General features: G+C 51.2%; 3 protein-coding genes across 3 annotated transcripts; 1 reads left to right on the top strand and 2 right to left on the bottom strand.

Moving 5' to 3' along the window:
- Nucleotides 1-4,607: 4,607 nt before the first annotated feature.
- Nucleotides 4,608-5,147, bottom strand: LOC135577743 (olfactory receptor 14J1-like; the record flags this gene model as incomplete). Its single annotated transcript, XM_065047864.1, has 1 exon — nucleotides 4,608-5,147. A coding segment is annotated over one exon (540 nt), but the record flags the coding sequence as incomplete, so codon positions are not given.
- A 10,817-nt stretch (nucleotides 5,148-15,964) lies between these two features.
- Nucleotides 15,965-20,606, top strand: LOC135577742 (olfactory receptor 14J1-like; the record flags this gene model as incomplete). The annotated part of the gene is made up of 2 exons (XM_065047863.1): nucleotides 15,965-16,426; nucleotides 20,361-20,606. Coding segments are annotated over 2 exons (708 nt in total), but the record flags the coding sequence as incomplete, so codon positions are not given.
- Nucleotides 20,607-24,393: 3,787 nt separating this feature from the next.
- Nucleotides 24,394-24,879, bottom strand: LOC135577719 (olfactory receptor 14J1-like; the record flags this gene model as incomplete). The annotated part of the gene is made up of 1 exon (XM_065047838.1): nucleotides 24,394-24,879. A coding segment is annotated over one exon (486 nt), but the record flags the coding sequence as incomplete, so codon positions are not given.
- Between the last annotated feature and the right edge of the window lie 212 nt (nucleotides 24,880-25,091).

The raw sequence follows: 25,091 nt of genomic DNA, 5'->3' as shown, positions 1-25,091 counted from the left end.
GGATCCTGTCCCTCACACACGGCTCAGGGCTCTTCCTGGGACCGTGGGATGTGGGTGTGCAAGGCCCAGGGAAGGACAACACTGGGACAACAACTTCCAGCTTCCCCATGGGGCTGCAAGGAGGCACCGAGGCCCCAGTGCCGTGAGGACAAGATGTCTTCTGCTGGGCCTCAGTGGCAGAGACAACTGCCCTGGCCAAGGGGACACAGACCTGGGTTCAGTGGGTCCCTTCCAGCCTTACAGCGCCCTTTGCCATCTCCACCACAGGCTGTTCCACACGGTGCTACCCCTGCCCCCCTTTCCCTGCAGGCTGCAGACACCCATCTCGCTTCCCCACCTGCTCTCACCCAGCATTTCTGCACCTTCACTGCTGTGTCTGCACCCTCACCGGCTGCTCTTTGGAACACAAACCATGGGCTGATCCAGCTCCCTCTGGGTCACCTCTTGCCCCACAGCACTGCCCTTCCTCTGACATTTTTTCCTCCTGATAACCAGTCTCCACTTCCCCATCTGCACTTAGTGGTTTTGTTTTTTTTTCTCTGCTGCTTTTTCCCACTACTTGAGAAAGCTTCACCACCTCAGAAACTGCCCGTCAAGCAGAGATCCCAACCTGTTATTCTTCTAGTCGTCTTGCACTTGACCAGAGAGAAGTAACCTCCCCATGATCTCCTAAATCCCATGAGTGCTGCTGGCCTTTCAGCTTCTCTGATACACACGACCATGTCCCTGCTGCTGTCCCACCATGTTCTCAGTTGGGATGGATGTGACAACCTGTCTCCAAGATCTCTTCCTGGGTAGGATCTGTCATACTTAGGCTGAGGTTCTTTCCCAGCCGTGTCCCTGCTGCTGGGTTGTCACCTCCAGAGACAGAACTGGCCTCACTGTCCCCTTCACAGCCACAGGATTCTGACTGGATTATCAGTGTCTGAGACACAACTGAACTCATAATACCATAACTATCCATCACCTTTTTTATGGCCCAGGCCCTGATCAGATAAAAGTATACTTGTTTTATCAAATTTATCAAGTATATTCCATACTAGAGATTTGAGTTGAAAAACACTCTTCAGAGGCACTGCTGTTTTTTTGTTGACAACATTTAGAACTCCTTTTCTGTCTTTTATTCTTTTTATTCTTCCTCTGCCTATTCTACCTTCAAAATCCTCTCCAAGGGAAAGACTCATTGAATCTCAGAATAACTTGAGGTTTGAAGAAAGCCCTTGTCTCACTTGTCTCACTGTCCTGCTCCAGGCAGGGTTAACCAGGTGAGGTTGTTCAAGGGTTCCTCACAACTATGCCTCACCACAGAGAAGCTGAATGTGCACTTGTCACATCATAGAGAGGGAGAATAAAGACGTTTAACAGTGCTGGTCCAAGTGCTGGTCACTGAGCAATGCTACTAGTAACTGGCTGCACGGAGGGCTTTGTACCGCTGATGACATTTGGCTTGATTGTCCAGCCAACTTCCCACCCAGCTTCCAATTCTCCAGCCCAAAGATCACTGATCTGGCTACTAGGACACCAAGGAACACCATGTCTGTGACCCTGCAAAATTCTGGGTATGGCGGTAGGTTGACCAGCTATTAATTCTCCTTCATGCTTTTCATGCAGATGGGTTTGATATCTGCCTTTTCCAAGACCTCAGAAACCCTCTTACCACTTTGTCTTACTTTTGAGAGCACAACCCAGAATCACAGGCAAGGGTGACAGCAGACAGGAGCACTTGCAATGAGCCTGTCCCAGCAGCTGAGATGGATCTCACTGGGACACTGAGGTTTGTTCCTGGAGTCACACACAGAAATGACAGGGTTCCATCAGGACTCCATATCTGAGTTTGTCTCAGGGCTCGTTAGGCACCCAGGGATGCTCAGAGACAGTCTGTCCCTTTTACACACAGAGGCAGAAGTCACATTGTCCCTCTGGCCTCCCGTTGCCACTCCAAAGGGGTGGGAGACACCTCAGCTCTGGTGTTTCACCTGCTCTGCACTAATCTGAGATGTCCCACGTCATGAGGAATGGACACGGGGAGCTCAATTAAGGAAGCACAACCCAGCGCTGCATTCAGACAGTTTCCCGTGGGGTGTTACTTCCAACAGGAAGTGACCTCAGGACCTTGTGTGTGCCACAGGTTTTCATGGAACCCCAAGGAACAGTTGATGGTGTTTGTGGTCACTCGTGTTCATGTCACACAGTATCACAGTATCACAGTATCACAGTATGTTTGGGATTGGAAGGAACCTCAGAAGATCATCCAGTCCAATCCCCTGCTGGAGCAGGAACGCCCAGGTGAGGTCGCACAGGAACATGTCCAGGCGGGTTTTGAATGTCTGCAGAGAAGGAGACTCCACAACCCCCCTGGGCAGCCTCTTCAGTGCTCTGTCACCCTCAATGAGAAGAAGTTTTTTCTCAAATTTAAGTGGAACCTCTTGTGTTCCAGCTTGATCCCATTACCCCTTGTCTTATCATTGTTTGCCACTGAGAAGAGCCTGGCCCCATCCTTGTGGCACTCACCCTTTATATATTTATATAACATTAATAAGGTCATCCCTCAGTCTCCTCTTCTCCAAACTAAAAGAGACCCAGCTCCCTCAGCCTTTCTTCATAAGGGAGGTGCTCCACTCCCTTAATCATCTTCGTTGCCCTACGCTGGACCCTCTCCAGCAGTTCCCTGTCCTTCTGGAACTGAGGAACCCAGAACTGGACTCAGTATTCCAGATGGGGTCTCACCAGGGTGGAGTAGAGGGGAAGGAGGACCTCTCTCGATCTACTAACCACTCCCCTTCTAATACACCCCAGGATGCCATTGGCCTTCCTGGCCACAAGGGCACAGTGCTGGCTCATGGTCATGTCACCTCACATACATGATGTGCGTGATCACATCACATCTCATCTGTACAAAGTGAAAGAAATAACTTACGCTTTTTCTATGGATAAAAAACATGTAATCCAATTCCTTGTATTCCTTAAACACGTGTTCATTAGAGCATAAGCAAAACAGCGCTGGGTGCACGGGGGATTCACTCCGCCCAACACGCACACCTTTAAACAATAAGAAGTGTGCTTAAATACAGTAAGGTATTACATATTCATAATGACCCCAGGAACGCCTGTACATATTCATAACCTTTCCCCGCTTCTGATTAAAATGAGTCTCAGAGAACCATTTCCATAGACCCTCCCCTGTTGCGCCTGCGCAGTGCCACTTGGTGAATTGGAGGAGGGGTCTTTGGGGGTCTTTGGATGAAGGCTCCTTCAGCTTCGTCACAGTGAACTTTTTACCTTTGGCTCATTATGTTGAATTGACTGGGACCCAAGCTGCCAAGTTGAATGAAACCAGACTGGCGCCCCCTTTTGCTGTAAATCTTCGTTATCTTGTCTCCTCAAGTTTACAGCTAGGTGCAGTAAAACTTCTTATCTTGGCATTCAATGGGGTTCTGTTCTTCTTAACATAAAGCTCTAAACTAAGCATTTATTGTGTGACTAAGCCTTAAAGTGTTAGCTTGTTAGCAGGCACCCATTATAAGTTTAGTTAACCCTTAAAATGTTAACTCCCTCTGTCAATATAACTTCATAAGCAAGTTTCATAACTTTTTACATAGAACTTAACCACCTTTTTCCAAGTTCAGAGCCCGTGCCTCATTTGGTTCTATCTGTAAACATTAAACATCTTAGCACGAATCACAACTGCATTTTTCACAAAGCAAACCCAGACTGCTGAACTACTCATTCATTGTCCATCCATGGAGGGAAGAACAACCTCTGTGGGTGAGAGGCCAGTGCTGGAAATGGTGGCTGTGAGGGGCCCGTCCATGACGATGCCCTGGGGCAGATTCTGTGGAGTGTCCAGTGCACAGGGGCACAGCCCAGCCCCTGCTCTGCTGGTCCTGCAGGTCTCTGGCAGGAGCCTGGCTGTCAGAGGACACTGCTGTGTGCCAGCCCTGCACACACGCACTGTTCAGCTGTACAATGGTGTTTAATCTGTGGGTGACTTTTGTAGGAATATGCTTGAGAGAAACTTTGCAAGAAGATATAAACCATCATGCACTGCCCATAGGAGATCACCATTATGTCTGGAAAGGTTGTTGTGAGGCCAGCTCTGTCACAGCAGTGCCCATTGCCTGTCCCTGCCTGCGCCCACAGCACTGACACACAGCAGGACGGTGACCAAGCTGCCAGAGCACTCAGGCCTTGCACCAACACCAGGGATGAGAAGGAGAGTGTGGGAATGGAACCAGAACAGCTCTGGAAGAACAAGCGCTGCTGCTCCCTCGCGGATGCTGCCATGCCAGAGCTGTTTTCCCCTCCATCCACGCACAGGAACTGTCCCTGAACGTGCAAAAAGGCCTTGCAGGAAGGATATAGTGAAAAACAAGTCACTACAGGAATCTTTATTTTGGTTAGAGACAAGAAGTGTACTGTTCCTCATTTAAACAGCCAGTGGCTATAAAAGAATAGCAGACAGTGGATTAAAAAGGGGCTGAAAACATCATCGCAATAAGAAAATAACAAATAACAACAGAAAATCCAGATGACAGGTTGAGCCTGTAATTAGCTACATTAAAACTCCTGTGTAGAGGCAGATGGGCAGTACATTGCTTCAGAAAACACTAAGATATGAGTTTCCTCAGGGCATCCTTGATCTCCTTGTTCCTCATGCTGTAGATGAGGGGGTTCACTGCTGGAGGCACCACCGAGTACAGAACAGACACCACCAGGTCCAGGGAAGGAGAGGATATAGAGGGGGGCTTCAGGTAGGCAGACATGGCAGTGCTGAGGAACAGGGAGACCACGGCCAGGTGAGGGAGGCAGGTGGAAAAGGCTTTGTGCCGTCCCTGCTCAGAGGGGATCCTCAGCACGGCCCTCAAGATCTGCACATAGGACACCACAATGAACACAAAACAGCCAAATGCTAAGCAGACACTGACCACAATAAGCCCAAGTTCCCTGAGGTAGGAGTGTGAGCAGGAGAGCTTGAGGATCTGGGGGATTTCACAGAAGAACTGGCCCAGGGCATTGCCCTTGCACAGGGGCAGTGAAAATGTATTGGCCGTGTGCAGCAGAGCATTGAGAAACCCAGTGGCCCAGGCAGCTGCTGCCATGTGGACACAAGCTCTGCTGCCCAGGAGGGTCCCGTAGTGCAGGGGTTTGCAGATGGCAACGTAGCGGTCGTACGACATGACTGTGAGGAGACAATATTCTGCTGTGATCAAGAAAAGAAACAAAAAGAGCTGCGTCGCACATTCCAAGTATGAGATGGCCCTGGAATCCCAGAGGGAATTAGCCATGGACTTGGGGAGAATGGTGGAGATGGAGCCCGTGTCGAGGAGGGAAAGGTTGAGCAGGAAGAAGTACATGGGGGTGTGGAGGTGCTGGTCCCAGGCTATGGTGGTGATGATGAGGCCGTTGCCCAGGAGGGCAGCCAGGTAGATGCCCAGGAAGAGCCAGAAGTGCAAGAGCTGCAGCTCCCGTGTGTCTGTGAACGGCAGGAGGAGGAACTGGGTGATGGAGCTGCTGTTGGACATTGGCTGCCTGTGGGCATGAGGACCTGTCATAGGAGGAAAAGGCAGCGACAAGTTAGAGGGGACTTCTCTGGGGAAAATAAACATGCTGTTTCCCATGGAAAACCCCCTCCCTGATGGAGGGATGTTTCAGCTCATTCTCTCTTTCTACTAACTGAGAGAAATTATTAATCCCAGTTTAAAACGCAGCTGGGGCATCTGGTTTCCATGAACACACCTTTGAGGCAAGATCCACTGAACTGGTGTCAGAACAAAAACTGACCCACATCCCCACCCCAGCCACAGAGAGCAAGAGCACCAGGGACAGGTGGACAAACAAGGAAGAACACTGAAGTGTTTCCGAGAAATAAAGCAAGGACAGAAAGGCAGACGGGCATGCTGTGGAACATTCTCCTGACCCGGCTGTGCTGCTGCCACTCACGTGATGACACTGGAGAGCAAGTACTTTTAGCACCTTATTTGAGTACCCCGTTCCAGGAACCCTTCACCTGCAGGTCCAGCTGCTGAGGTGGAGACTCGTGACCTGGACCCCATGGCTTTGGGGCAGAGGGTCTGCTGGGGAGGAGAGGAGACCAGGGGTTGCACTGGGAAATGTGTCTGCACTGCAGAGGATGGCAGGGGGGTTCCTAAATCCCGTCCCTGTCATATCTGGTAGGAGCTCCTTCTCCGTGCCCATGTCTGTGCTGCCTGCAGCTGTGTGTCTGTCCCTGGTCTGCTCCCTGTCAGTGTCACAGACCCCGTCCCACCCGCTGTGTGCTCAGCTCTGTCCTGCTCACACCTCCTGGCACTGCCCAGGGGCAGCTCTGTGTGTGCAGGGGCTCAGGAGCAGCTCAGACCAGTCCTAACGAGAACTGGGGTCTCAGTGTCTTCTCCAAAGAGAGAAATAAATCCCCATCTCCCACTGCACACCCAGCCAATCAAGAGTGGAAAACTGAAAGCAACAGACTCCTTCCCTTGCAGCTGTTCCTGTCTCGATGTTGTTGTTCAGAAGGACCCTCTGCCATGTCTGTGGGGGGATCTGGAGCTCTGAGCAGCCCTAACCCACACAGCCCCCTTCAGCCCCACAAGCTCCCTGCCTGCCCTGCCGGGGGTCGCTCCTTCCACCCACAGCTGCTGCCATGGGATCTCCCGGGCAGGCTGAGCGCTGACCCTGGCAGGCGGCAGAGTCCCTGCCCGGCACAGCCCTGGGGTGCAGGGACCCTGCTCTGCAGGACAGCCCTGGGCACCCCTGGGTGCTCCCCCTGCAATCATCCTCAGCAGAAGCTGCCATTATGCCCTGTCCCTCTGACAGTGCAGCAGGGAAGCGCTGGTCTGGACCATGTTCTTCTCCTCTACATGAGAAATACTGTGAGAGAGACCTGACAGATCCTGTAAATTGTGGGATGTATCACCTTTAGGAGATCCCTCCAGGAAATGCAGCTGCATTGTCCTACAGCCAGAGACTTACCGTGTTAGAACTGTGATTTGTGTCGTTGAATACTCAGCAACCAACCACCCCACATTGCCTTTACCCTCTCTGTGCCTGGCTCCTGTACCCTCGGTGCTGCAGGCAGAGCCCTCAGCCCTGCTGCGTGTGCAGAGGAGCTGCTCCTGGGCAGAGCTGTCTCTCTGCAGCGCTGCCGCTGCCATGAGCTCCCTGTGTCCCGGGAGCCCAGCCCAGCTCAGCAGCACAGGAGCAGCACAAGGCGCTTTAATGATCCCTCTGGTGGGTTTGGTGCTGAGTCCATGGACGTCAGACCCTGAGGAGAAGCTGAAGAAACTTCTCAGGAAGTCCAAGTCAGATGCAAACTCCAAAGTTTCCTGTAATATTAATGGGTCCCACTGAGGGACACAAATGAAGAACTGACCCCAGAGTTTGGTTAGAGCAGAAAACTGCAGGCAGTGATGACAAGTCAAGAAAAGCAAAGGTCTCTCTGATGCTGCGTAAACCTGGATGTGTTTCATTAACCAAAGGGCCAAGCCCTGACCCCCAACCCTGGGGAGTCAGATCCTGTCCCTCCCACATTGCCCAGGGCCCTTCCTGGGACAGTGTGATGTGGGGCTGTGCAAGGCCAAGGGCAGGACTATGGTCCCACACCTCCCAGGTTCCTGGCTGGGGACAAAGAGGGTTTGGAGCCCATTGACAACATTTCCTGACACGGGTGACTGAGGAGTCAGTGGGGTGAGGTGCCCTGTGGGACTTCACACTTACAAACCAGAAAGAGTTGGTCAGGATGGAACAGTCAGGGATGGAAAGTGGAGCTGAGGCTCCTGGGAGATGATCACAAGGCAAAGAGCAGGATTTCAGGAGAGCAAGCTTTGGCCTGCTGAGGGACCTGCTTGGGTCCTGTGGGATATGACCTTGGTGTCTGCAGAGCTTTTCTCTCCCATCTCCTCCCTTCTCTCTCCCACCTGCTGTTGTGCAGCATTTTTTACCCTTTCTCGAATACAATATCCCAGAGGTGCTGCCAGCATCACTGAGTGGCTCAGATTTGGCAAGGACTGAGTCCATCTTGGAGCAGCTGAAATCGGCTCTGACATCAGTCAATCTCCTGTTGTCTTCTCAGAGAGGTAACATTACAGAACAGGATATGGGTCGCTTAACCAGCTCCCTGAACACAAGTATCACTGTGCTGTGGCACCTGAGATTCCCAGGGACACCCACCTCTTGGTCCAGAGGTGTCTGACTCCTCTTAAGGTGTCCTGCACTATCTCCTGATTCACATGGTAATTTAGGCACCCACTATTCTGACTTATTCAGTCTTTATCAGGAGACGCTCCATACGGATATGAACTGGAATCTGCTGTTACCACCTGTTCTGGAAAGGGAGGGAAGGGAGAGCAGGGAAGGGAATAGAAGCAATTTGGCTTTATTGCTATTTATTAGGCAAACGCTCTCTGTTTGGATGTTCCTGAATTCTCCCTAGTCATCCACACCAGACTTGAAGCCTCTAGGAAAATGCTGCACAGAGCCTTGGCTTGTAAGAGCATTTTAGATGTTAGTGAGCCCTCTGCTGCCATGATCCTGAACTGCAGATACTGAAAGAATGAACAACCTCTGATGAAGTGAAAAGCAGAAGCAAACCCCAAGTTTCTGAGGGTGTTTGGGACCCCATGAAGGGCCATCACTGACACAGCTGTGAAGGAAACAACCAGTGCAGGTCCCTGTCCCTGCAGGCTGCTGAAGGAAAGACTTGGAGACACTGGTTCCAGGTGGTGAGGGCCATGTGGAGGTGGCTCTGGTGCCATGTCAGCCCTTGATGCTTGTTCATCACCAGATGGCTGAGCCCTGACCCCTGGGACCTGGTAGATTTTTCTCAAATGTTTTTCAAGGCTTTTCCTGTGGTCAGTGTGAGTGTTTTGTGTTTTGGGGGTGGGTTTTATGTCAAGTGCTGTTGCTTTAACTGCAAGGCTCTGGTTTTCTGTGGAGTTGGAAATGCCTGTGAGTTCCTCACAACTCATCCAGCTTCTTTCATACACCTGGCAATGGTCACCAGTTACCTCAATGTGCCTATCTCACACTTGCTTGAATCCTCTGTTTGGATCCATACCCATCACTCCAGGAGGTTCATGGATCCACCAGGCTCATGGATGATTCCTGAGGACCATCCAAGTGTGGGCAGTGTAAGAGAGGAGCAGAGCAGGGTCAGCTCATGGGCCATGACTGAGCACAGCCACCCCAGCAGCAGCCGTTCCCCATCTCCCAGGCACAGCCATGCCCACAGCATGCAAATGGCACTGCCATACATGATTAGCCCAAGAGAGGCCTTTCTTCCTTCTGTATTCCCAGGAAAATCTTCCTCCTGTTCCTCCTCCACCTGCAGACATCAACTGCTTTCCATTTCTGGGCTCAGACATGGCTGGAAGGGTTCACTGAAGCCATCAGCCATCTCATTGCTTCTCCCTGACATGCCCTGACCCTCTCCCACACCTACAATGGCCAATCACGGCTGCTCAAGGCTCCCGCTTTTCAGAAGAGACCTTGAGCTTCTTGGTTCTTCCTGGTGCTTATTATAAACTTCCTCTCTCTCTGCAGATTTCACGGTGAGCTTTCTTGTCCATAACAGCCCCTTTATGACCATGTCTCACTAAATGGTTGTGTTTGTATGATCATTTGTGCAGAAAGGCCAGTCACAGGACAGCACCCAATATGTCAAATCTGATGCTGAGTGAAATGCCGTAAAGCCCTGGTGAGTTCCCCCTGTGTCTGTGTCTCTCCTGGAAGGAGTCTGTCCCGAGAAGGGGATCCAGCTCCTGCCACTCTCTGCAGAGGCACATGAGCAGTGTCCATCACCTGGGGACACAAAGGGTGACGTTTGCCAGACCACCCTTCATCTGAACCACTTAGATGTGTGCTTGTGGATGAGGTATGGAGCCTTATAGTGCAAATACCTGTTTCATTGTCATTGCCAGAGGGGCTACCACAGATGCAGTGTACTATTTTACAGATATTTAAATATAAGCATATTAATTTTCTTTTTTTTTTTCTTTAAAAACTGTCATTCCTAGATAAATTACACAAACACTTGAAGGATTATTCATGCCTTTTAACATGATTATCCTCAGAAGCCCCACCAGCTTTGCATCTCAGGAAATGGGATCCAGAGTCCAAGGGCAGGATGGTTTGGGCTCTGTGCTGGGATCTGGAAACTGAAACGTGCTCCCATCTCCCAGCCCCCTGCCCTCCTCAGTGAGGGTGTGAGACATTCTGCCAGCGAGGGCTGAACTCACAGCCATGACCAGTATCTTATGTCCAACTGCAGCCAGTGGTGTCCTGCTAGCTCAGGATTGGAGCTTCCATTGCTGGAGGTGTTTAAAAGACGTGGAGTTGTGGCGCTTTGGGATATGGTTTAATGGTGGACTTGGCAGTGTTTGATTTACGGTTGGACCCCATGTTCTTAAGGGTCTTTTCCAGCCTAAATGATTCTCTGATTCTGTGATTTGGGTGGAAACCATTTCAATTCCATCACCTCCAGGTTCCCTCAGAGGCTGCTGTTGTGTGGCACAACTGTCCTGGCTCTCCAGGCAGGTTGGGCACTGGGTTGGTGCCTGCATTGGCAGTTTTCCCCTTCCTGGGGTAAAAGGCTGTTGAGCAGAGACAGTTGTAGAGATTTGGGTCACAGGGGTTTGCAGCAATCCTGTCAAACTCTGAGCAGGATGAGCTTTGGAGCCCAGGAAAAATGGAGATGCTCTGAAGGATGTTTGTGAACAGTGGTGCTGGCACTAGTAACAGTAACAGGAACTCCTTATTCTCACTAATGATCATGATGATTTAAATCTCTTTAATTTCATTCCTAACAGTCATTCTTGCTTTTCCAAGCATCTACTACACCTCAGCAGTTGTCTTGAAAGAAGCTCTTAGAACAATGCTTTTTCTCTCACTTCTTTTTTGTTATAGTCATTTAAAGAGTACACCTCTTGGACAGAATTACCCTCAAATTGTGCTTCTTTCATTATTTTTCTACCTTTTAATTATTTCTTATGTGGTGTGATGTGGAGGTTCCATAGGAGAATAGTTTCTTTTTGAGACAAAGAAGGCCAAGGAACAGATCCCAGGTCAGTGCAAAGGCCCAAAGGAAGCCAGAATCTTTATGTGTGTGCACTGACACACACTGTCACCTGCATTTCCAGTCTCTGCAGTCCCAACTGTGCAGCAGAGTCTGGAGTTCTGAGCTCCCTTCATCTGCCCCGTGTGACACGTGTAAAATGGAACTACCCCAGTCCAATGGCTGGTTTTGATTCTCTTCACAGCCTGAAGCACCACATGGGTCAGGAGACAAGCCAGGATACCCAACCAGGACTCACATGCTCTGCTCTTACAGTTCAGCTGTTCCCGGGAATCTCAGCTGACATGTCACGCTGATATCTGGGTGCAAGGAGCTGGTCAAGTGTCTCATCTCCATTTCTGTAACAATGGCTTTGCTGCCTGGCTGCTGTGCAGACTCTGTACATGGAGGCTGACAGCTCTTGAACAACCTGCTCTGAAAGGGTTAACAACATGGGCTGTTCTTTCTGCAAGGGTATTAGACCCTGGATTGGGGCAAATGAAAAGGAATGCAAAAGTTGTGGTCAGGACAGTTTGGGGGCACTTGCAAAGCATCGCTGCACATGTGAATTATTCCTGTGCTCAGGGAAAACCTGAGAGCTGTCCCTAAATGGAAAACATGAAGGGGAAGGAAGGACAGTGCCATTCAGGCTCAAAGGGACCTCGCCAGGTGTCTTGACCAACCTCCTGCTCACAGCAGGGTCAGACCAGATTGCTCAGCGCTTGATCCAAACACATCTTGGTCACTTTCTGGGACAGAGTGGGTGCGCACTCCTGGGAAACAGCTTCCAGTGCTTGACTGTCCTCAGGACTGGAACGTTTCTCCCTTTATACAGCACCTTCCCAAGCCCAACCATCCAGATTGGTTTTACCCATCTACTTGCACACTGACACAGACCATAATATCCTACCTTGGGCACAAGAATGTTGTGGGGGATGATGCTGAATGCCTTGCTGACTTCCAGGTAACGGGCCATTGTTGTTCTCCCCAAGTCCACAACCCTTTCCTTTCCTCACAGAAAGCAAAGAGGATGGACAGGCACAACCTGCCCTGGGCAAACCCCGTCACCTTCTCTTCCAGACACCCAGAAATGGGGTCCCAGTGGACATGCTCTGGGGCACAGCTCTTAGTTCCCCTGCTCACCCACTGGCCATTTTGAAAAGTGCACACACTGTGTGAGAGCTGCCAGTGGTCAGGGAGTCCCCCCAGTCTCCATGAGCTTTCACAGATGGGGGAGAGTGGCCTCACTGTATCATCGTCCTGCTGTCCCAGCTCCTGGGATGCTGCCCCTGCTGTCCCATAGACTGGAGAGGATTGTGATAGTTCCGGTGACTCCGACTTGATCCACATCCACTGCTGGTTGTTCTGCCTCCAGCCACAGAGATCTCAGAGACCTTGCTGGTGAAGAGGGAGAACAAGAGGACATAGGGATTCTCACCTCTTATTATATTCATTAGTGTCCACACAGTGTCTTTGTTTCTCCTTTAACTGTTCCTGCAGTAGTAACAGCTCATTATGGGGCCCCTGAATTGCCTTACAGGTCTGGACTGAGCTTTGGTCTGGACTGTTGCTGTGCTTGGAGGCTGCTGTCCTTGAGACCAGATGAACTCACTCCTGCCACCCTGCCTGGCAGTTCATTCCATCCGTGTCACAGCTCTGTCTGCAGCACTGACAGCTCCAGCTCCCCAGTCAGGTCCCTGGCTGAGGACATTGCCTCACATCTGGGCTGAGCCACCCCAGCTGTGGCACCAGCCCAGCTCTGACCTGCCACAAGAAACCTGGTACCAAGTGTCCAAGAGACCATGTGTGCAAAGGCTTTGAATCAGAGCACAGACATGACATGGCCAAAGACTGATGAATGTCTCTCTAGACCTAGGAGTGTAAAACCAGAACAAAATGCCTTCATTCAACTGAAGATATTCCTCCCCTAGCCTGGAGAAATTAGATCCTTTGCTGTAACATTCCTGGTGTCCTGTCTAATGATGGGACAAGAAAAGATGATTCTCATACCGATTTATTTTTTAAAATGAAAAATACAATGCTGGAAAGAAGTGTCTCTGAAGAGGAGAGAGAATCAACATCACTGATTACTTCAACTTCGAAGCTGTGCCATTGGAGCCCCAGAGACACCTGTTGGGAGCCCAGAGGGGACAGAGAAAGGGACATCATGGGCTGCTCCTGTGCTGCTGAGCTGGGCTGGGCTCCTGGGACACAGGGAGCTCATGGCAGCGGCAGCGCTGCAGAGAGACAGCTCTGCCCAGGAGCAGCTCCTCTGCACACGCAGCAGGGCTGAGGGCTCTGCCTGCAGCACCGAGGGCACAGGAGCCAGGCACAGAGAGATTAAAGGCAATGTGGGGTGGTTGGTTGCTGAGGATTCAATGAGACAAATCACAGTTGTAAAACGGTAAGTCTCTGGCTGTAGGACAATGCAGATGCATTTCCTGGAGGGAGACCCTAAGCTGGTACATTCCACAATTTACAGGATCTGTCAGGTCTCTCTCACAGTATCTCTGTTGTAGATGATAAGAACACACTCCAGAGCAGGGCTTCTCTGCTGCACTGTCACAGGAACAGGGCATGATGGCAGCTTCTGCTGAGGGTGATTGCAGGGGGAGCACCCAGGGGTGCCCAGGGCTGTCCTGCAGAGCAGGGTCCCTGCACCCCAGGGCTGTGCCGGGCAGGGACTCTGCCGCCTGCCAGGGTCAGTGCTCAGCCTGCCCGGGAGATCCCAAGAACACTGAGGGGAGAAGATGTGGTGGAAGGAGCAAACCCTATTGGGCAGGAAAGGTGCCTCTGCTGTGGAGAGGGTGCTGTGTGGGTCAGTGCTGCTCACACATACAGATCAGCACCAGGTTTTTTCAAGGGGATGCCTCAAGGAGAAGATCAATGCAAGGATTACCAGACAGGGAGCTTTCCTGAGCCTGACTTTTCAGTTTCCTCTCCCAAGGGCTGGGGGGTGCAGGAAAGGATAAAATGAAAATGAGCTCTCATGCTTAAACACGTCACTGAGACTCCTGAACTGCAGCTGTGAGTGATCAGTACATCTGCCAGAAGGCTCATGACACCCCTTCCCCACCCCTCTGCCTGTGCACAGCACCTGCATCACCTTGGCTGGACCCGTCAGCCTTAGTCTGACCTGTCCTGTTTTCCAGCCTGCAAACAGGAAGATGCCCCCAGGCAGTGCCCTGTGAACAGGCAGGATCTGTAGGGCCAGGGGGAGGGCACAGAGGGTGGGATGGTCTGTGAGCACTGACAGGGAAGAGACATGGACAGGGAAACACCTCCCAGGGGAGAATCTCCAGGCAGCAGGGAAATGATCAGAAAGGAGAGGAAACCAAACCCGGAATGGTTACAGGAGGGAGAACAGACAAAAGTGCCTGTGATCCCCTGCAGTGCAGATCCTCCTGTGAGCAGCCCCCTGGCCTCCTGTCCCACCCAGCAAAGCCTCTGCCCTCAGGGCCGGGGGCTCCAAGGCATGAAGCAGCTCCTGTGCAGCCAGAGCTCCAGTTCCTCTGCAGAGCACAGGGGCTGAGAGCAGCTGCCCGGCAGTGTTGGTGTCTGGGAGGTGCTGCACAGCTGGGGAAGGGTGACGCTGTCTGAGTGCCCGGCTGCCTCTGCCCTGGCCTCTCTCACACCCACCCTCACCGCATTCTCCTTCTTGCTGCCCTGCTCTGGGTCACTGCTGTTGGGATCTTGTTCTTGCTGTCAGGCTCTCTGGGGATGGCAGTTTCAGCTGCAGAGTCACAGCCTGATCTTGTGGGTCCTTTCCTGCAGGTGTGTCCATGGGCACACGTGTCCCAGCTTTGCTCTGACCTGTGGGCTGTGGGCAATGCAGTCTGTGGGGCTGGGGAATGAGCTGTGTGTGTCCTGGGCTAAACGTTGGGTGCTGAGACCTTAGGAAAGGGTGAGACCTGTCATGGTCTGAGGTGGATCCCTCTGCTCTCAGCAGTGCCTGGTGGCTTTTCAGGGTAACATGGGAGTGTGATCAGGCTCCATCTCAGAAAGGTGCCAGCCCAGGGCAGCTGGAGCAAGACAGAGGGACAGAGCAGCTGCCCTCACTCTGCACTGACCCACAGGCATCCTCTGGTCTCGCAGGACTCGCTCTGTTCTCCCTGAGTGCAGCAGAAATGCTGAGGGTGCTCTGCAGTGAATATGGAGAGAGATGTAAAAATCCTGGAAAGCCCAAACTACCTTCACCATCTCTGTTCCCAATCACTGGGAAAGCAAGTGCTGACAGCCCTTCTGTGTTAGCAGAACCAGGACAGTCCCCACTGTTCCTGTGGCCCCACTTCTGCAGAGCTGGGCTGACTTAACGTGAGCCCATGGGCAGAGGCCCTGCTCTTGGTTGCACATTTTCCAGCAGCGAACAAGGCTCCAGCCACAGTGCTGGAGAAAGTTCTCCTAGGAAAAGAAAAGGGTGTCTGTGTGTGACAGGGGAGGGTCTATGGGACTTGGTATCATTTTTGTTGCAGAACTCTTCCCTGGCTTCTCACTGTCTTTTTTTTCCTCATGACAGCGCCCCGTGCTCAGGAAAAGCCAATGTCCAACAGCAGCTCCATCAGCCAGTTCCTCCTCCTGCCGTTCACAGACACACGGGAGCTGCAGCTCTTGCACTTCTGGCTCTTCCTGGGCATCTACCTGGCTGCCCTCCTGGGCAACGGCCTCATCATCACCACCATAGCCTGGGACCAGCACCTCCACACCCCCATGTACTTCTTCCTGCTCAACCTCGCCCTCCTCGACCTGGGCTCCATCTCCACCATTGTCCCCAAGTCCATGGCGAATTCCCTCTGGGATTCCAGGGCCATCTCATACTTGGGATGTGCGACACAGCTCTTTTTGTTTCTCTTCTTGATCACAGCAGAGTATTGTCTCCTCACCATCATGTCCTATGACCGCTACGTTGCCATCTGCAAACCCCTGCACTACGGGACCCTCCTGGGCAGCAGAGCTTGTGTCCACATGGCAGCAGCTGCCTGGGCCACTGGGTTTCTCTATTCTCTGCTGCACACGGCCAATACATTTTCACTGCCCCTGTGCAAGGGCAATGCCCTGGGCCAGTTCTTCTGTGAAATCCCCCAGATCCTCAAGCTCTCCTGCTCACACTCCTACCTCAGGGAACTTGGCCTTATTGTGGTCAGTGTCTGTTTAGCATTTGTGTGTTTTGTGTTCATTGTGGTGTCCTATGTGCAGATCTTGAGGGCCGTGCTGAGGATCCCCTCTGAGCAGGGACGGCACAAAGCCTTTTCCACCTGCCTCCCTCACCTGGCCGTGGTCTCCCTGTTCCTCAGCACTGGCGTGTTTGCCAACCTGAAGCCCCCCTCCATTTCTTCCCCATCCCTGGACCTGGTGGTGTCAGTTCTGTACTCAGTGGTGCCTCCAGCAGTGAACCCCCTCATCTACAGCATGAGGAACCAGGAGCTCAAGGATGCCCTGTGCAAACTCATATCCCTCTGTTTTCTGAAGCAATAAACTGGCCATCTTCTTCTATATAGAAGTTTTAATGTAGCTAATTACAAGCTCAGCCTGTCAACTCGATTTTCTGGTGTTGTTGGTTGTTTTCTTATTGTGATAATGTTGTCAACCCCTTTCTAATTCACTACTGGCTTTTCTTTTATAACTGTTGGCTGCTTAAATGAGCAGCACTGCTCTCCTTGTCTCTAAAAAGAATAAAGGGCTCTTTAGTGACTTGTTTTTCACTATATCCTTCCTGCAAAGGCTTTTTGGAGCTGCAGGTACAGTTCCTGTGCGTGGGTGGAGGGGAAAACAGCTCTGGCATGGCAGCCCTGCCAGGGAGCAGCAGCGCTTGTTCTTCCAGAGCTGTTCTGGTTCCACTCCCACACTCTCCTTCTCATCCCTGGTGTTGGTGCAAGGCCTGAGTGCTCTGGCAGCTTGGTCACCGTCCTGCTGTGTGTCAGTGCTGTGAGCGCAGGCAGGGACAGGCAATGGGCACTGCTGTGACAGAGCTGGCCTCAGTAACAGTACTTGCACAAGGAAAAGTGATCTTCTTTGGGCAGTGCATGATGGTTTATATCTTCTTGCAATGTTTCTCTCAAGCTTATTCCTACAGAATTGGCCACAGATGAAACACCCGTGTGCAGCTGAGCAGTGTGTGTGTGCAGGGCTGGCACACAGCAGTGTCCTCTCACAGCCAGGCTCCTGCCAGAGACCTGCACGACCAGCAGAGCAGGGGCTGGGCTGTGCCCCTGTGCACTGGACACCCCATGGAAGGAGGCTCAGGTCAATCACCATGGACTGGCCCCTCACAGCCATCATTTCCAGCTCTGGCCTCTCACCCCAGCTCAGAGGTCTTTGTCCCTCCATGGAATTACACTGAATGACTAGGTCAGAAATCAAAGTTCGCATTGTACAGATGGGACGTGAGCACTGAGAACAGGTACATGAGTTGACATGAACTTGAGTCAAAACAAACACCATCAGCTATTCCTGGGGTTCCATGATGGCCTTTGGGACAGACAGGGTCTCGAGGTCATTTCTCATTAGGAATAACATTGCATGGAAACTGTTTGAATGCAGCACTGGGTTGTGCTTCCTTTAATCAATGTCCCTGTGTCCATTCCTCGTGACGTGGAACATATCAGATGAGTGCAGAGCAGGTGACACACCACAGGGCTGAGGTGTCTCCCGTCCTTTGGGAGCGGCAACAGGAGGCCAGAGGGACACTGTGACTCCTGCCGCTGTGTGTAAAAGGGACAGACTCTGTCTCTGAACATCCCTGGGTGCACAAGGAGCCCATGAGGCCAGCTCAGATGTGGACACCTGACAGAAACTGACATTTCTGTGTGTGACTCCAGAACAAACCTCACTGACCCAGACAGATCAATCTCACTTGCTCCTGTCTGCTACGATGTCCTTACCCATGAGTCTGGATTGTGGTCTCAAATGTGTCAGAGCAACCAGAGAGGTACTCAGGTCCTTGGAAAAGGCAGTTGTCAAACCAGTCTTCAAGAAGGGCAGGAATGAGAACTGGGAGAATTACGGGCTAGTGAGCCTACCTCTGTCCCTGGGAAGGAAATAAGACAAGTCTTCCTGCAGCCATGTCCAGGCACTTGGAAAACAAGGAAGGGATTGCTGAACCCAAATGGGCAGGGAAAGAAGGGCACGTTGTGCACATGGAATTTCACAAGGTGTCAGACAAGGTTTCCTGTGGTGTCCTTATAATGCGATTGGTGCTCCATGGGTAAAGAAGTGGATGCTGGATGGGAAGTTGGCTGGATGATGAAGCCCAAGCGTCACCAGTGGTACAAAGTGCCCACAGAGACAGTTACCAGTGGGATCCCTCAGGGACCAGCACTTGGGCCAACACTGTTGAACGTCTCTATTCTCCGCCTGTATGATGTGACGCAGTGAACCTTCAGCTCCTTAGTGGATGGTGCAAAGCTGGGCAGAGGCCTTGGACAACCTCACCTGGGTCACCCTGCCCTGAGCAGGACAGTGACACAAGATGATGTTCACACCTGAGTTGCTCTGTGATTCCAGGAATCTTTCCCTTGGAAACGTTTTGGAAGAAGGAAGAGGTGGAGGAACAAGAAAATAAAAATACAGGCAGAGGAGGAGACCTCAAAGGTGTCAAATAAACAGAGCAGTTCTGTGAAGAATGTTTCTCTATTCAGATTGTTAGCAGGAAATCTATAACCAGCTCCCCAAACTCCCTGTTCTGCTCATTGGCCCCTGGGATTTGCAGCACATTTCTTTACATCAGATTCTGCACTGAAGTTTGCACTGATTGTTACAGCTTCTTCGCAGGATTGCTTCATGTTTCCTTAGAGAACTGGATGTAAACAGGCACCGGGGAATTTTTAATTAGAGGAAACAAAAAAGGAAAAAAAAAAAAAGAAAACACAATAGAACTCAATAGAACTTAATGATGTTTCTCAGTTCTATGGTTAAATTAAGTAGCTTCCATCGAGGTCCATTGCCATAACTCAAGAGTTGCCTGTAGGGAGTAGGAGAGCAACTGCTGAAAGACTTGACCTGCCTGAAGCTCAAAGCAGAGTGAGAGCTGAGAGGCTCTGAATGAGCCGAGAGTGAGAGGTGAAGAACCTCTGGGGAGCGATGGAAAGTGCAAATGTCCAGACAGGCTTCTGAAGAGATGAGTTCAGACACGGGGAGCTGGGTAAGGACAGGTGGAAACTCCTGGATGTGCAGGGGATTAAATACACGTAGTGATAGACAGAGTTCTGGCACTGCAAGCACAGGGAAAGGCCAACGTTTCATCTCCCACAGTCCGTACACATTCTGAAAATTCATATTTTGGCAGGATAGAAATTCCACAGATATTTTATTAGAAATATTGAATTATTTCATCTGATGAAAAAAAGAGTGTGGGGTTTTTTGTTCTTTTTTTGTTGTTGGTTTGGTTTTCAGTTTTGAGGGGAGTTCTCAGGTTTTTGGGCTGAGCTCCATGGTCTCTCTATAAGCACCCAGTGCAAACCTCGAGAGGCCCAGTGTACCTGAGGTGTTTGCCTGGGACTGGCGGGTATCAGACCAGACTGATAGAGCGATGGTGCTTTCATCATTTAGAATTAGTATTCAACACTTGTGCATCTAATTAGATAAGTTTCAGGACTGTAGATGAAGAGTCAGATATGTGAAGAGCACTTAGAAGATGTGATAGAAGAATATTCCAGTTGATAATAGAGAATCATAGAATTATTTCAGTTGGAAGAGACCCTCAGGACCATTGAGTCCAACCACAACCTAAATCTAGAACTAAACCGTGTCCCTAAGAACCTCGTCTAAACATCTTATAAACCCCTGCAGGAATGGTGACTTCACCACTGCCCTGGGCAGCCTGTTCCAACGCCTGACAGCCCTTTCCAGGAAGAATTTTTTCCTAATATCCAATCTGAACCGTCCATGGCACAATTTGAGGCCATTTCCTCTTGTCCTATCACTTGCTACTTGGGAGAAGAGACCAACCCCCTCCATGCTCCAACTTCCTTTCAGGCAGTTGTAGACAGTGATAAGGTCTCCCCTCAGCCTCCTGTTCTCCAGACTGAACCCACCAGTTCCCTCAGCCGCTCCTCACCACACTTGTGCTCCAGCCCCTCAGCAGCTTTGTTGCCTCCTCTGCACTCTCTCTAGTGCCTCAGTGTCCTTATGATAAGGACCAGATTCAAGGTGCAGCCACACCAGTTCCAAGTACAGTGGCACAATCACTTCTCTAGTCCCGCTGGCCACACTATTCCTGATAAAAGCCTGGATACTATTGGTGGCCTTTTTGGCCACCTGGGCACACACTGGCTCCTGTTCAGCTGCTGCCGACCAACACACCCGTATCCTTCTCCACCAGGCAATTTTCCAGCCGCTCGTCCCTGAGCCTGTAGCGCTGCCTGGGGTTGTTGTGACCCACGTGCTGCACCCGGCACTTGTTAAAATTCAGACAACAGACCTCAGCCCAATGATCCAGCGGGTCCAGATCCCTCTGCATGGCCTTCCCATTCTCCAGCAGATCAACACTCCCACCCAACCTGGTGTCATCTGCAAACTTACTGAGGGTGCACTCGATACCATCATCCAAATCATTGATAGAGATTAACAGAACTGGCCCCAATACTGAGCCCTGGGGCCACCACTCATGACCGGCCACCAACTGGATTTGGCCACAACTCTATGGGTGCGGTCCTCCAGCCATTTCTTTACCCATCGCAGATACACCATCCAGGCCATGAGCTGCAGCTTCTCCAGGAGATGCTGTGAGATACAGTGTTAAAGGCTTTACTGAAGTCTAAGTACACAACATCCACAGCCTTTCCCTCATCCACTAATTGGGTCATCTTGTCATAGAAGGACATCAGATTGGTCAAACAGGACCTGCTTTTCTTAAACCAATGTTGACTGGACCTGATCACATTGTTCTCTGGTATGTGCTGTGTGATGTTACTCAAGATCATCTGCTCCATGACCTTGCCCAGCACAGAAGTTACACTGACAGTAGTTCCCCAGATCCTCCTTTTGGCCATTCCTGTAGATGGGCATCACATTTGCCAACTGCAGAAAAGCTGTAACAACCAGGCGCAAACTTCAGTAGAGAATCTGATGTAAAGAAAAGTGATGTAACTCCCAGGGGGAGTTTGCTTGGTTTGCTTTCTGAAGCAGAAAGGAGGAGCCATGACCTGCAGGCAATGGGAAGGGGGATCCTGTCCCTCACACACGGCTCAGGGCTCTTCCTGGGACTGTGGGATGTGTGTGTGCAAGGCCCAGGGAAGGACAACACTGGGACAACAACTTCCAGCTTCCCCATGGGGCTGCAAGGAGACACCGAGGCCCCAGTGCCATGAGGACAACAAGTCTTCTCCTGGGCCTCAGTGGCAGAGACAACTGCCCTGGCCAAGGGGACAGAGACCTGGGTTCTGTGGGTCCCTTCCAGCCTTACAGCGCCCTTTGCCATCTCCACCACAGGCTGTTCCACACGGTGCTACCCCTGCCCCTCTTTCCCTGCAGGCTGCAGACACCCATCTCGCTTCCCCACCTGCTCTCACCCAGCATTTCTGCACCTTCACTGCTGTGTCTGCACCCTCACTGGCTGCTCTTTGGCACACAAACCATGGGCTGATCCAGCTCCCTCTGGGTCACCTCTTGCACCACAGCACTGCTCTTACAGTGACATTTCTTACTCCTGATATCCAGTCCTCACCTTCCAAGCTGTACTTTCTGACATTTTTTTGTCTTTCCTGCCTCTTCCCACTACCAAGGGAGGCTCAGCCACCTCGTAAACTGCTCTTCATGCAGGGAAACCAACACATTATGCTTCTTGAGGTCTTTTACCTGACCAGAGAGAAGTAACCTCCCCATGATCTCCTAAATCCCATGAGTGCTGCTGGCCTTTCAGCTTCTCTGATACACACGACCATGTCCCTGCTGCTGTCCCATCATGTTCCCAGGTGGGATGGATGTGACAACCTGTCTCCAAGATCTCTTCCTGGGTAGGATCTGTCATACTTAGGCTGAGGTTCTTTCCCAGCCATGTCCCTGCTGCTGGGCTGTCACCACCAGAGACAGAACTGGCCTCACTGTCCCCTTCACAGCCACAGGATTCTGACTGGGTTATGAGTGTCTGAGACACAACTGAACTCATAATACCATAACTATCCATCACCTTTTTTATGGCCCAGAACCCGATCAGGTAAAAGTATACTTGTTTTATCAAATTTATCAGATATATTCCCGACTAGAGATTTGAGTTGAAAAACACTCTTCAGAGCAACTGCTGTATTTTTGTTGACAACATTTAGAACTCCTTTTCTGTCTTTTATTCTTTTTATTCTTCCTCTGCCTATTCTGCCTTCAAAATCCTCTCAAAGGGAAAGACTCATTGAATCTCAGAATAACTTGAGGTTTGAAGAAAGCCCTTGTCTCACTTGTCTCACTGTTCTGCTCCAGGCAGGGTGAACCAGGCGAGGTTGTTCAAGGGTTCCTCACAACTATGCATCATCCACAGAGAAGCTGAAAGTGCACTCGTCACATCATACAGAGGGACAATAAAGACGTTTAACAGTGCTGGTCCAAGTGCTGGTCACTGAGGGATGCTACTAGTAACTGGCGGCACGGAGGGCTTTGTACCGCTGATGACATTTGGCTTGACTGTCCAGCCAACTTCCCACCCAGCTTCCAATTCTCCAGCCCAGAGATCACTGATCTGGCTACTAGGACACCAAGGAACACCATGTCTGTGACCCTGCAAAATTCCGGTTATGGTGGCAGGTTGACCAGCTGTTAATTCTCCTTCATGCTTTTCATGCAGATGGGTTCGATATCTGCCTTTTCCAAGACCTCAGAAACCCTCTTACCACTTTGTCTTGCTTTTGAGAGCACAACCCAGAATCACAGGCAAGGGTGACAGCAGACAGAAGCACTTGCAATGAGCCTGTCCCAGCAGCTGAGATGGATCTCACTGGGACACTGAGGTTTGTTCTTGGAGTCACACACAGAAATGCCAGGGTTCCATCAGGCATCCAGATCTCAGCTGGTCTCAGGACTCCTTGTGCACCCAGGAATGCTCAGAGACAGTCTGTCCCTTTTACACACAGAGGCAGAAGTCACATTGTCCCTCTGGCCTCCCGTTGCCACTCCAGAGGGGTGGGAGACACCTCAGCCCTGTGGTGTTTCACCTGCTCTGCACTAATCTGAGATGTCCCACGTCATGAGGAATGGACACGGGGAGCTCAATTAAGGAAGCACAACCCAGTGCTGCATTCAGGCAGTTTCCCATGGGGTGTTACTTCCAACAGGAAGTGACCTCAGGACCTTGTGTGTGCCACAGGTTTTCATGGAACCCCAAGGAACAGTTGATGGTGTTTGTGCTCACTCGTGTTCATGTCACCTCACATCCAAGATGTGCGTGCTCACATCCCATCTGTACAAAGCAACACAGACTGCTGAACTATTCATTGAGTGTCCATCCATGGAGGGAAGAAAAACCTCTGTGGGTGAGAAGCCAGTGCTGTAAATGGTAGTTGTGAGGGGCCAGTCCATGATGATTGACCTGGGGCTCCTTCTGTGGGGTGTCCAGTGCACAGGGGCACAGCCCAGCCCCTGCTCTGCTGGTCCTGCAGGTCTCTGGCAGGAGCCTGGCTGTGAGAGGACACTGCTGTGTGCCAGCCCTGCACACACACACTGTTCAGATGTACCCTGGTGTTTAATCTGTGGGTGACTTTTGTAGGAATATGCTTGAGAGAAACTTTGCAAGAAGATATAAACCATCATGCACTGCCCATAGGAGATCACCATTATGTCTGGAAAGGCTGTTGTGAGGCCAGCTCTGTCACAGCAGTGCCCATTGCCTGTCCCTGCCTGCGCTCACAGCACTGACACACAGCAGGACGGTGACCAAGCTGCCCGAGCACTCAGGCCTTGCACCAACACCAGGGATGAGAAGGAGAGTGTGGGAGTGGAACCAGAACAGCTCTGGAAGAACAAGCGCTGCTGCTCCCTCGCGGATGCTGCCATGCCAGAGCTGTTTTCCCCTCCATCCACGCACAGGAACTGTCCCTGAACGTGCAAAAAGGCCTTGCAGGAAGGATATAGTGAAAAACAAGTCACTACAGGAATCTTTATTTTGGTTAGAGACAAGAAGTGTACTGTTCCTCATTTAAACAGCCAGTGGCTATAAAAGAAAAGCAGACAGTGGATTAAAAAGGGGCTGAAAACATCATCGCAATAAGAAAATAACAAATAACAACAGAAAATCCAGATGACAGGTTGAGCCTGTAATTAGCTACATTAAAACTCCTGTGTAGAAGCAGATGGGCAGTACATTGCTTCAGAAAACACTAAGATATGAGTTTCCTCAGGGCATCCTTGATCTCCTTGTTCCTCATGCTGTAGATGAGGGGGTTCACTGCTGGAGGCACCACCGAGTACGGAACAGACACCACCAGGTCCAGGGAAGGAGAGGATATAGAGGGGGGCTTCAGGTAGGCAAACATGACAGTGCTGAGGAACAGGGAGACCACGGCCAGGTGAGGGAGGCAGGTGGAAAAGGCTTTGTGCCGTCCCTGCTCAGAGGGGATCCTCAGCACGGCCCTCAAGATCTGCACATAGGACACCACAATGAACACAAAACAGCCAAATGCTAAGCAGACACTGACCACAAGAAGCCCAAGTTCCCTGAGGTAGGAGTGTGAGCAGGAGAGCTTGAGGATCTGGGGGATTTCACAGAAGAACTGGCCCAGGGCATTGCCCTTGCACAGGGGCAGTGAAAATGTATTGGCCGTGTGCAGCAGAGCATTGAGAAACCCAGTGGCCCAGGCAGCTGCTGCCATGTGGACACAAGCTCTGCTGCCCAGGAGGGTCCCGTAGTGCAGGGGTTTGCAGATGGCAACGTAGCGGTCGTACGACATGACGGTGAGGAGACAATATTCTGCTGTGATCAAGAAAAGAAACAAAAAGAGCTGCGTCGCACATTCCAAGTATGAGATGGCCCTGGAATCCCAGAGGGAATTAGCCATGGACTTGGGGAGAATGGTGGAGATGGAGCCCGTGTCGAGGAGGGAAAGGTTGAGCAGGAAGAAGTACATGGGGG

The sequence above is a fragment of the Columba livia genome, unplaced genomic scaffold (genome assembly GCF_036013475.1).
Source record: "Columba livia isolate bColLiv1 breed racing homer unplaced genomic scaffold, bColLiv1.pat.W.v2 Scaffold_135, whole genome shotgun sequence".
NCBI lineage: Eukaryota > Metazoa > Chordata > Aves > Columbiformes > Columbidae > Columba > Columba livia.
This window is presented reverse-complemented; position numbering and strand designations above follow the sequence as displayed.